The sequence below is a fragment of the Pyxicephalus adspersus genome, chromosome Z (genome assembly GCF_032062135.1).
Source record: "Pyxicephalus adspersus chromosome Z, UCB_Pads_2.0, whole genome shotgun sequence".
NCBI lineage: Eukaryota > Metazoa > Chordata > Amphibia > Anura > Pyxicephalidae > Pyxicephalus > Pyxicephalus adspersus.
Genome location: NC_092871.1, coordinates 48,016,831 through 48,030,067, shown reverse-complemented (window position 1 = coordinate 48,030,067; position 13,237 = coordinate 48,016,831). Strand labels below are relative to the sequence as shown.

Here is a 13,237-nt window from a genome sequence, read left to right as displayed (position 1 = left end):
ATGACATATACACACTTGACATGATTTGTAGGAGGGGTCTATAGTAGTAAATAAGTGGGAAAGAACAGCAGACAAGAATTCCAAAAACACAAAACAGAACCAAACACGGAGATATTTTTAATTCCAAAATTTACAAACAAGTGTTAATAATCTGCAAAAATATTTTTTATGCCATTCTGAAATTTTCAAGAGACACATCACCCAAAATCAGTGTTTGGCACCTGATTGTCCCTTCGGGGACTACATGGATGAGATCTTCGGGATGAGTTTTCAGGTCTGCAGAATTGATGTAACCAGTATTAGGGGGTCCCACCATCCTGACCTTACCTGGAGAAGCTGGCGTACAAAGTGGACAGAGATTATAACACATGAGGGATTCTGTAAGTGACACAGTCACAAGTATGTCATTGGCCTAAAGACCCCTAGAGATATACATGGGTGACTTCGTCCATAATATTTGGGTAGACTGGCTTTTTGGATGACATTAACAGGTGAAAAAGATGAACTGAAATGGTCACTTACCTCATATTGTCCACCGTCCTGCCACCATTTTTCAGCAGGCACACTGGTGCCGCCAGTGCAGACAGGGTAAGGCAAAGAATGCAGTAAGAAATTATTTTAAAATGGAATTTAAAAGTGCTGCTTATCTCCATTAAAATCAGGGGGGCAAGGAAAACCATAGCTAACCAAAAAATCCACCAAAGGTCCATTGTGGGACCTGACTGCTTGAGAAACAAAATTGCAGAAAAGTAGCAGAGAGTAAAGCTGGCAGAGCCACAAACTGGTTTGCAAAATTAAAATAATTGTTTTGTATGAGTGCTTTGAGAAGGGGAGACCAAACTACACAGCTACACACGTGACACGGGCAAAGTATGAAAGCCTGACTGTTAGTGGGGGTGTCACTGGGCAGGGCTTTTCAGATCATGCCAGGTGAGAAAGGTGCACAGAAAACAGGAACATGTCACTTTTTTCAGAAGCAGGGAGAGGCAAGCAAGCTGGTAGAGGTGGAGAGACTGGCAGGTCAGAGGATGGGAAAAGGAAAAAAGAAGACAGGAAAGCAGAAATACAAAGCAAAGAGGTGTGCTCAGACAGGTGGCAGAACTGTATCACCCAGTCCTGGGGGGAATCTACAGAAAGGGTATAGCTGGTAGAGAGGAGGCAGCCTCACATCCAGGAGGGCATCAGGCAGTAGATTGTCACCCTGGGATTGGACAAACCTAGCAAAAAATAAGCCAAAATAAGAGAAAGAAAGTTGTCCTGCAGTGAGATCAGGAAGAGCATGAGAAGGAGAGAGGGCGGTCAGGGGTGAGGCAGTCTAATGAAAGGGCTGCCCACTCATGAATATTGGAAAATGAAGGTTGAGGGTTGGAGTGGGAGGAGAGGAGGAAGGTGGAGTTCACAGCAGATTTCAACTTCAACACAAACAGGCTGAATTTATATATATGAAACAGATGGGTGACTTTATTCATTCTGTGCCACTTTGAAGTCGTGTGAGTATGGCGAGACTGGTGATTGAGGGGGTTAATTTAAAGATAGGGGGTGGTGCAATTATTAAGGGACAGGTTAAAGATAAAAGGGACCATGTGATAAGAGGTGTGGCTAGTCTAAAATCAGGCTGGGATGCAGGCAAGAAAGAGGAGGGTGCATTCAATTGAGGGGAGGGGCAGTCTAATAGGAGGAGGGGGTTAGTCTCATGACAGCAGGGTGCAGCAATGACAAACTTCTGAGAGAGGGATAGCTGCTTGGAGACCGGCCTCATATGGAGACGTGCAGATTTAGGGAAGAAGAAACCAGTGCACTCTCATCACAGTAATTCTGGATTACTGCTTGAAGGACCATTTATTCTCTGGGGTACAATGCAAGAAAGCAGTTGGTGATCTGCATTATTATTATTATTATTATTATTAAACAGGATTTATATAGCGCCAACATATTACGCAGCGCTGTACATTAAATAGGGATTGCAAATGACAGACTAATACAGACAGTGATACAGGAGGAGAGGACCCTGCCCCGAAGAGCTTACAATCTAGTAGGTGGGGGAATTTCACACACAATAGGATGGGAGATATGTAGTAGTGGGAAGTAGTGATGGTTTCAAATGACAGAAGAAGCCGGGTAGGCAAGTTTGAAAAAATGGGTTTTGAGCGCTCTTTTAAATGAGCAGAAAGTAGGAGCAAGCCGAATAGGACGAGGAAGACCATTCCAGAGAGTTGGAGCAGCTCTAGAAAAGTCTTGTATTCATGCGTGTGATGAGGTTATGAGTGAGGAAGCCATTAGTAGGTCATTGGAGGAGCGGAGAGAGCGGCAGGGGGAGTATTTTTTAACCATGTCAGAGATGTAAGTGGGACAATAACTGTGTAGGGATTTGAAGGCAAAGCACAGGAGCTTAAATTTGATTCTAAGGTGAAATGGAAGCCAATGGAGAGAACTACAAAGAGATGCAGCGGAAGAGGAGCGGAGGGAAGGATGGATGAGTCTGGCTGCAGAATTCATAATAGATTGTAGAGGAGAGAGTCGGGTTAGTGGAATACCAGCGAGAAGGATGTTGCAGTAGTCCAGACGAGAAATGATAAGAGCATGTACAAGGAGTTTGGTGGTCTCAGGGGACAGGTAGGGGCGGATTTTGGAGATGTTGCGTAGCTGAAAGTGACAGGACCTGGAAATGCTCTGAATATGGGGGGTGAATGAGATGGCCGAGTCAAAGGTGACACCAAGACAACGTGCCTGAGGGGAGGGCCGAATAACAGTGTTGTTAACAGTTAGATATATGTCAGGGGGGGATTTGGAATTTGAGGGGGGGATGATGATGAGTTCTGTTTTATCCAGGTTGAGTTTCAGGAATCGGTCAGACATCCATGATGAGATGGCCGACAGGCAGCATGAGACCTTATCCAGGACTGAGGGAGACAGGTCAGGGGTGGACAGATAAATTTGGGTGTCATCAGCATACAGATGGTACTGTATGCCAAAGGAGGATATGAGACTACCGAGAGAGGAGGTGTACAGAGAAAAGAGGACCGGTCCAAGGACTGACCCTTGGGGAACACCAACAGGGAGGAGAGTGGGTGAGGAGGAGTTACCATTGAAAGAAACTTGAAAGGAGCGGTCAGACAGATAGGAAGCAAACCAAGAGAGAGCAGTGTCACAGATACCAATGGAGCGCATGATTTGTATTAGAAGGGGATGATCAACAGTGTCAAAAGCAGAGGAAAGATCAAGGAGAAGGAGCAGGGAAAAGTTGCCTTGAGACTTAGCTCTGATGAGGTCATTGGCCACTTTAGTAAGGGCTGTTTCAGTGGAGTGGGCAGCTCTAAAACCAGACTGGAGGGGGTCAAGGAGAGAGTTGGTGTTCAGGTAATGGGTGAGTCTTTTGTAGACAAGGCGTTCAAGGAGTTTGGAGATATATGGGAGAAGGGAGATAGGGCGCTAGTTGGAGGGTAGGGAGGGGTCCAGTGAGGGTTTCTTTAAGATAGGGAGAATTATGGCATGTTTAAAAGCTGAGGGGTATTTACCAGTAGAAAGGGAGAGATTAAATAGTTCGGTTAGGGCAGGGGCCAGGGTGGAGGAATGGGCACGGAGTAGATCAGAAGGGATTGGGTCCAGTGGACATGTAGTGGACGGAGATGATGAGAGGAGAGTTAAGACTTCGTCCACAGTAACAGGGCTGAGGGAGGCCAGTGATGATTTACATGATTTATTATTCCCCACAGACAGGATAAATCCCAATCACTAACTTCAGAATCAAAAATATGCAATTTACCTTGGATATCTAAATTGATTTGCTACGGTGATATCAGTGTAGACCAGGGGTTGGCAAAGTTTTATGGCCACTAGGCCATTTATGGGGATGGCGGGAGCACACTAAGCCAGACCTGCCTCAATGGCTCCACCCACCACCAGGGAACGCCCCCTGAAGTGAAATCCCTCTCCTCCGTATGCATTGCAGAGGAGAGGCTTTACCTTCAGGGAGCTTTCCCTATTTACCACTGCAGCGGAAGTATCAACGCCAGCCGAGTTAAAAAAGGGGGCAACTGCAAGGGGGTAGCATCAGAGCTCCAGTAGTTCCTAACACCCCCCTGGCCAATCCACCGGCAACCCGGCATTAGACCGGATCGGACAGGGGGCGTTAGGCCGGAACGAACAACCGGCTAGCCCATATTTGGCCTAAAGGCTGGAGTTTGCCGACCCCTGGTGTAGACCATCATAAGGGAACCTGGAGGAAAGAAACCTGTACAGAGAGAAATATAACCTAGCCTGAATTCACTTCATTACACACAAAAATGGGTCAATGTCTTGTGCTATAATGCGCTGCAACATGCAGGTATTTTGGAGATATATTGTCACTCAGTTATGGGGAAGCCCAGTTCATGAAATCAGAAAGAAGACATCTGACTTGGTACGGGATATGCTGCCCATACAAAATATCCGAGCCTGCATTCTGTAGTTCACAAATTGCCAGCTAGTTCATGACTGTTAAGGCTATCTCCTATTGATCCCAGATCAATTTTCCCTCTTTCTGATCACTTCTATTTACAGCCATGACAGAGTGCTTAACAGGCAATTTAATGTGTGGTTAGATCACTCTCAAAACTTTATTGTTTGCACACAGTTTATATAACAGCTCAAAGGCATGATGAATGCATGATCACATGACTACAGACAATTAGCAGACATGACAGATGTCCTTGTGGTTCTCTTAGAACAAGATATTTTTGTCAAAGTAACAGATATTTGGCAGTAGGGAGGAAAGGAAGAATTTCAAGGCAAAAAGGGGGGAAGTGGACGCAAGTTTACTGATAAGAAGAGTACAACTTGTTTCAACATAATTCAATCATCTACAAAACATTACAAAAGTACGAAAATAATTAACTTCAAGAATCAGCAAAATTCCTCACCTCCTTACTTTGCCTTTGTTCCTTTACATACAAACTGACAGCTTCAGGTTCTTGGCCATACATAACTTGAGGAAGCTTAGTTATTTTCTGTAGTACTGTCATCCTACAGTGGGATATTTCAGAGGGGTTACAAGTCAAAAGGTAACATACATCTCTCTGGGTAATATTTATAGTTTGTGTAAAAATCATAAATGTTTCCTCCGGGCTATCATAGGTTTTACAGTTGTTGCAAAGGTTATACGGGTTATGAAGTAAACATATATCACTTTCAGTAACATCAGTGTCATTGTAGCTATTGCTAAAGACTCTAAGCAGTTATGCTGACTGGAGTGGAGACAGCAATCAAACAAGAAGTTAACATATCTTGAGTAATATGCATATCAGATAAGCAAAAACTAGAGCTATTTTATATTTCTTTGGCAAGACGTTCCCATATGTCACCACGGAAGTTAGTCCAATCACTATACTCAAATCCGGTGCATAGACTGTGTAGAGTCATTCTTTAGGCTATGGCAGACAAACATCCAGGTTGGTACTTGTGGATCAAGAAGCATCATCTTGGCGCTGGATGGGCGGTGCCTTTTTCACTCTTGAAGCCTGTATCCAGGTGGGTCCTCCACTGGTCAGCACGGCTGTTCTAGTGATGGCTTGCATGGTGACCAGAGGTCCAAAGGGCGGATTCAAGGATTTGTGCTTGTGCAGAGCTTTAACCAACACAGAGGAAAAAAGAGAGAGACATCTCCTTGGTTGCTGTTCAATTTTCAACTAACTTTATTAAATTAGCTACATATTGATCCTGAATTTGTTGTAAGTCCCCCAGTAGTAAGATAAGGGGTTGTTTGGCTCAAGAGGTGGGGAATGGACATCCCATTAAAATTTCAAAGGGTGATAGCCTATTAACTGGATTGGGTGTCATTCTTATTTCTGCTAGTACGGCTGGTAGGTATTGGTCCCACTTATAAAATGTCCCTCCAGTTGCTTTCCTAAGTTTGTTTTTCAATGTCCTATTCATCCTTTCTACTACTCCAGCACTCTGGGGGTGATATGGAATGTGGAACTTCCATTCTATGTTCATCATTTTTGAAATCTCCTGTGTGACATTAGAAATGAATGGAGTGCCATTGTCTGAGCTTAATCTTACTGGGCATCCAAATCTGGGGATGATCTCCTTGCATAGTATTTTAGCTACTGTCCTTGCATTTTCTTTCCTGACTACAAAAGCTTCTACCCATCTGCTGAATCTATCTGTAATCACTAACATTATCTGACATCCATTGGAAGCCTTTGGCATGTGTGTAAAATCAATTTGTAACTCTTGAAATCGACCCTGTGGAGGTAAGGTTCATGTTGTCCTGCTTTCTTTCCTTGCATGTTATTTCTAGCACATGATAAACAATGGGAAAGTATGGCTTATGTATGTTCCTTTAAATTCTGGGCACAAAATTGCTTGTTTATTTGTGTTGTGGTCTTAATGCTTTTGTGTTCCATACCGTGAATTTGAAAAACAATTAGGGGTACTCTAATTGGGGCAGCCCTACTATCCTTCCTTTTGACCAGATTCAAAAGGAATCTAAGGTCAATCCTTCCTTTTCCCAGAATTCAATGTCCTGTGAAGTGGCAAAGGACTCTAATTGTGTTAGAAGTGTGTTGGTTTCAGTTGTAGTTGGGATGGCGAGCAGAAGTGTATTGGGGGGGCTAGTGGTGGGTGTGGTAGACTGAGCAGTGGCTTTGGCATGAAAATCTGCTAGTCTGTTGCCCCTGGCATTGAAGGAATTTGACAATGGCTATTTGAGGTGAATGGCTTGTAAAAGGTTTGAAATTGATGCGGAGTGCTGAATGGGTTTTCCATCAGCTGTGGTTTTAAAACCTCTTTGCTGCCAAATGGCTCCAAAATCATGTACGACTCCAAAAGCATAGCAGAAGTCATTGAGTATGTTTACAGCTTTTCCTTCCATAATTTCACAGGCTCTGGTGAGCGCCATCAATTCTGCGGCTTGGGAAGAGTTAACAGAGAGTGGGGCGGCCTCAAGGACTGTGTCAGGGAGCTGTAGCAAGGCATATCCAGCTAAATACATTTTGTCAGAGGTTTGCGAACAAGACCCATCTACAAAAACCTTTTCTGCCAAAGGAATAAACCACATATGCTTTAGTCATTTCATCAGACCATTGAATGTTGTTAGGAGCACTTGGGGTGGTACTGAGATGAAGCTTTGAGTCCCAATACGAGCAGTCGGGGATCCAGTGTCTGCAAAAATTGATCATGCCAAGAAAGCTGAGCAGCTGTTTCTTTGTCTGTGGGCAAGGCATACTGTTAATGGCATGTACACAGCTGGGGGCTAGCAGCCAGCATCCTGGGGTAAAAGCATTCCCAGGAATGTGACCTGTTGCAGGTAGAACTGAATTTTTTTCTGCAACACCCTCTGTTCTTCCTTTCCCAAAAAACACAACAATGAAACAGTATCATTCTGACATGCCTCCTGCGACGGGCTACACAACAATAGATCATCAACATACTGTAATAAAGTTGAACCATGCTGCGGCTGTCAGTTGGCAAGGACCTGCTGGATGGCAATTGAGAAAACTGTGGGTGAGTCAACAAAACCCTGGGGCAAGCGACACCAGGTGTACTGCTCTCCCATGAAAATGAAAGCCATAAGAGGTCTCAGGCCATAAAAATATGGAGAAAAATGCATTAGCCAAATCAGTAACACTGTAAAATTTGGTCTCGGGCGGTACTCCTGTAAGGATAGTACTAAGATCTGACATGACTGGTATCAGGGGCGTAACCAGCTCATTGATGGTTCTGAGATCCTGTGTAAAACGGTATGAGCCATCCGGCTTTTTGACAGGATTTATTGGAGTAATGTAAGGAGAGCAGGTTTTCTTAAGTATGCCTTGCTGGCAGAAAGATTGAATCATGGGTGCTAAGGAATCTTCCTTGTCTTTAGGTAAAGGATACTGCTTTTGGTGTATTGGTGTATGTGGTTTTGTGAGTGCTGTATATGGGGTGCAGTCCAGGAATCCCACATCATATGGTCCAGTGGACCATGTGCTGTCAGGAACTGGAAAATCCAATAAGGGCAGATGCAAGGTTGTATTGACATTATTCCCTCCCTTTGGGTCAACAACCAGTGACATTCCCAGAGATCCCATCAGGTCTCTTCCTAACAGGTTAACTGGACAACTAGGTAATACCTTGAATGGGTGATGTATAATGTATTCACCATGTACTGTACATATGGGAATGTGAGGTGTGCGTCCTATAGGGGTCAGTGTTCTCCCCAGCCCCTTTTAGCTGGGTGCATCAACCAGCACTTTGCAGCAACCACCCCGCTGTTTTTGGGTGGTTACTGATGAGTTGGGTCACAATAGAGGGGCTGCCACCCACCTACAATTTCTTCCCACCCAGCTTAAAAAAAATTCTGGGTGGAGCACTGAGGGTGATGACTCCGTTTACTCCCACAGAGGGCCCGCCAGGTGTAGATGGACCTGACCAGGATCGGAGGACAGAACAAGTCGCTCCTGTGTCTACTAAGAAGTCTGTCAGGAATTGTCCTACTTTTAATGTGATTGTTGGGTTTTCATCAGCCTGGTCAAAGATCTGTAACATAGTGGTGGTGGAGTCTTCCTGTGGGCATCCCTATGCTTGATGTGGTTTGCCTCCCCATTGTATGGGGTACTTTGGGGCAGGGTGGTTGTAATTGTGAGCTGAATGTGGCTGCTGAACTGACTGCTGTTGGTGTATAGGGCAGTCCCAGGCCCAATGACCTTCCTGTCCACAGGCAAAACATGCTTGATTCCTTCTAACATTTCAATATCCTCTATTGTCATAGTCACTTACTGTTTCTCCTGCTTTCCCTTTGCACGCTAATGCTGTGGCCATTGATTTTCTATGGCCATGTATCCTAACAAATTCATTATGCACTTGATCCCACATAAGTTTTTGGGGTTAAGTACAGCGGATAATGTGTAGTGCTGCTGGGTGATGTAGGACTAGTGGGTGGTGATAAAAATATCTGTGACTGCTTGGTCTTTGTTTTGGTAAGAAGAAGAGGGGCTGAGGGGGAATCCTGTGTAACGGTTTGTTGCTGCACGGATTGTATTAGACAGATATCGTGCTCGTAATCCTTATCTTCCTGTGTTCTCCTTTGTGTTTCTGCTGTTAGTTGTGGATATAAGGGTGTATACGGGGGTGGAATAGAGGATGTGATTTGGGCAACAGTTTTGTCTTCACGGGGGTTGAAATCTTCCAATACAGTTTCAAAAGTTATTGTTAGTAAAGTCACTATCTGCATGGAGTTTGCAGGTTCTCCCTGTGACTGTGTGGGTTTCCTCCGGGTAATCCGGTTTCCTCCCACATTCCAAAAAAACATGCAGATAGGTTAATTGGCTTCCCCCTAAATTGACCTTAGACTACATTAATGACATATGACTATAGTAGGGACATTAGATTGTGAGCTCCTTTGAGGGACAGTTAGTGACACGACTATGGACTTTGTACAGCGCTGCGTAATATGATGACAATATATACATACTGTGTAATAATAATAATAATAAAAAGTATATCAGACTTCTCCGCAAGCTTTCATGTATTGCCGGTCCCACTCGGGAACTTGTGGATCTAATTTATATCCCCATCAGTCTCAATTACTGAGACACGATCCTAAGATCCTTCCAATGAGAAGGGGTCATGGCATTTCAAGTTTTCAGTGCCATTGTTCAAATGTAATGTAAAGGGTCAGTGTAATAGTCTCCTGCTTTGCGATTTACAAAACCAACAGCGGTTTCCCCTGGAATATTAGAAGGAATATCCTCATCACTCGGTGACATGGCTGTGAGTTATTGTTTCTGTCTGATTTTATTGCATTTCTTTACATGTTTTTTATGTGGATCTGGGAGCTGTTCCTCCTTTGTGGAATTTCCCTTATGTTGGGAATTCCCCATAGTATAAAGTACAGTTTAAATATCAGACGGTTGTACACAGTTAATATTAGTTCAGTTAGTTCAGCAGGTAGCTGCAGTTACCAAAACGCAGCTTAGGTCACGTTACTGCTTGCCCGAGGCAACAACAGCAGTGAGGATTGACCCAACCTCACCCTGGCAACCCGATTAGTACACAAACTTTTCTTATATACAAAATTTCTTATACTTCTAAATCATGCAACAAAAATCTTATAATCAATACATTACACAGAAGCCATTATTGTGCGCATATTCAATAAAAGATTTACCAAATCTTCCTAATTAAGGACCCAGTCCTTCTAAGAAGGAGTCTACACTGCCACAGTGCTTAGGTTTGTAAGATATCTACAGGGACACGGGAGGGCAGAAGTAGAAAAAAAAGTTTCTACTTACCCGATCCTGGTCTTTTTAAGGTAGGTAAATATCCCACTTCTGACAATGACAACCAGTTTTCTGCCAGACAGAGACGTCATCAATGAATGGTGGAATAGAGGAAGCACAGTATTGTTTTTTTGTGATACATGAGGCCAGTGATAGAGGACATGTCTGTACAGAGAGAAATATAGGGGCTGCAATTGTGGAATTAGCAGCGGTGAAAATACAAAATGTTTTCCTGTTTGTGAAATAAAATATTTTTGTTTTTTGTGTGTAAATATTTTCCAGAGAATCCAGAATAAAAGCACATATTCAGATTTGTTTATAACAATGTCGGCTCTATATAAATTCTGGATAATAAAACTAATCTGATAGCTGTCATTTTTAACAACTATTTGTCCTAGCTGACTGATGGACGCAGTGCCAGTTCTGGGACAGGCATCGGGTCCAGTGATGCAGCCTCTATTAGCTTTCAAACACTTTGGTGCTGGATGGGAAACCCTCCACTCCAGGTGCATGAGACCCTGATGAGATATGTTCTGTCAGGAAACATCACTGCCCCCTTAGCCGCCTCACCTCAATACACACAAAAATGGGGCAATGTCTTGTGCTATAATGCGCTGCAACATGCAGGTATTTTGGAGATATATTGTCACTCAGTTATGGGGAAGCCCAGCTCATGAAATCAGAAAGAAGACATCTGACATTGTACGGGATATGCTGCGCATACAAAATATCCGAGCCTGCATTCTGTAGTTCACAAATTGCCAGCTAGTTCATCACAACCAGTTTTCTGCTGGACAGAGACATCATCTATGAATGGTGGAATGCAGGAAGCACAGTGAGGTTTTTTTGTGATACATGAGGCCAGTGATAGAGGACATGTCTGTCATTGGGGACACGGGGCACAGGCAGAGGGCAGAAATTAAGAAGACATTGTTGGCAGACACAAACATGCCCAGCAGGGCCGAACAGCACTGACATTATCCAGAGGACACTGAATGTCCTGTCTTCAATCATCTACTCTCTGTGAGGAGCCAAGACCGTCATGCAATGGCTCTGTTTTTAAACCTAGTAAATGACATAATGTGATTGTATATATAGGACAGCATTCAGCGGATGTAGGGTCAATTCTTGCATTGTAAAGCATTGCACAGTTGTCGGATTTCTGTAGCTGGAGATCTTCCTGATCCATTTCCATCTGCAGAAGACAGGACAAGCACAGTACAAATAGCACTTTTCTGAGGGGAGAATGAGCAAACACCTGGCTGTTCTCACCAGCATTGGAAAGGACAGCAGTTGTTCTTGATTGGTCCAGGACATATTGATGAACAACGTGAGACACAATACACACTCTAGATTTTCACCCAAGATAAGCATGACCATTCATCTCAGGCAGCAATTATCTACAATGTGTACAGGTTTAAGGCTCACCATTCTGCCGACAAAGCAAAGCAGACAGGCACAAAATGTGACGGCAAGGGAAATCATTGAGTGCTTGATGGGAGGGGAGCTTACCAAATGCTAGATAAAGAAAGGCCTCAATCTCAATATATGTCTTGATAATCAACAATCATGGTCTTTACTGCAGAAGGAGTCTTCTGTTTTGTTTTTGTTTTTTTTTTATGCACCTGCTTTTTGATCTAGTGTCACCATGACTCATGACTAAGAGTCTACAATGCAGACAAAGCATGGGTGGTAGGAGGGGCCTGCAGGGTGCTGTACATGACTTTCTGTAGTAATACCCACATGTGATGCTGAGCCTCCATGATTGTATGAGGCCTTTGGAGCTCACTGTCTCTCATTCCACTTGCCTCCCATTTCATGGTATAAAACAGGAGTGGACATAGGGAGGTACAAGGTGTGACACTGCCACAAGGGACTTTAATCAGATTGGTAACGTTTTCCACGGGTCTATATTATGCAAATAAATATATAATAAATATCCAGAATTCAGTGGAGTACTTTCTAGCAATAGCTGATAACCACCCCAAGTTCCTAAGAAACCTAAATTTATTGATGGTAGATGACTGACTCACTAAAATTTTCTAGCTTTAATGCATTTTATAAATTCTGAAGGAGAATCACATGACAAGATGCTGCAGCACTTCTCACAAGCATGAAAACCATGCTAAATCTGACTGGCATGCACTTTGTAAATGTACTTTTCAGTACAATTTTATTCTCAGATAGCCTCGGAAGGTCACTTACAAATTCAACATCTTGCCTAGAGTTGTCTTTTAAACACAGGACATCTGCCCTTGTCCAAATGACTTGCTGCAGAAACAAAGACTTTCAGTGAAAGTGCATCATAAATAACTAGAGAAAAGCAAAATCTACAGTAAAAAGACCATGAAGCGCTGGCTAAAAGCCTATATAAACCCCACTTAATCATCTATAATCCAGCCTTAAAATAGCTTTCAGAGATTCGGGATAATCCTGAAATACACAGCAGGGCCCAAACAAGCAAAGTCAAAATTCCCTTCAAGACAAAACGTCTATTATCCCCAGAGAGCTGCAAAGAAGTCTTTGTGAGCTCTGCTCATTGCTGATTACTGCAACCAACGCATCTCCAAGACAGAGATTAAACACACAGATAGGGATCCATGCATGGAAAAAATTCTGCCATGTAGCATGATAGATAGACATCTTTTAACAACATTTTACACAACATATTTTAAGATGAATTTCAGCCTTTTCTGTTGTACAGGCTTCCTTTCTGTACTGAAGCTGTTTACTCTAATATCACTGCACACTGTGATCTTCCCCTGGTGTACTTTAAAAGCTGCAGCAGGTCAGATAAAGTTAATCTTGTTTCCTGTCTACAGGACATCTAGCCCATATGTCCCCAGTATTACTTCCTCTGGCCCACCTCTTTCATTGAAATTCAGTTATAGAAGCTCAGATTCACAAGTGAATGTTACTACAACTTCTTGATTCCAGAACCTACCAGCCAGGATTTGCCCCCATTGCATAGAGAAGTCACTGGGTCTAAAATAAAT

At 43.3% G+C, this 13,237-nt stretch overlaps 1 protein-coding gene and 1 long non-coding RNA gene across 3 annotated transcripts in view; one reads left to right on the top strand and one right to left on the bottom strand.

Annotated features, from left to right (window-relative positions):
• AGPAT2 (1-acylglycerol-3-phosphate O-acyltransferase 2) overlaps positions 1-1,269 on the bottom strand; it is a gene marked incomplete in the record, with an annotated part of 41,644 nt that extends 40,375 nt beyond the window's left edge. The window contains 1 exon segment of the mRNA XM_072430928.1: positions 523-1,269. Within this exon segment, the coding sequence (XP_072287029.1) occupies positions 523-710 (188 nt within the window).
• Positions 1,270-1,292: 23 nt separating this feature from the next.
• Positions 1,293-13,237, top strand: part of LOC140344026 (uncharacterized) — a 44,941-nt gene continuing 32,996 nt past the window's right edge. The window contains exon 1 of one of the 2 annotated variants that reach the window (XR_011923455.1): positions 1,293-1,490. This is a non-coding gene — a long non-coding RNA (uncharacterized lncRNA). Of the gene's footprint in view, positions 1,491-1,698; positions 9,733-13,237 lie in introns of those variants that run through there. The other variant, XR_011923456.1, reaches the window with a different exon arrangement.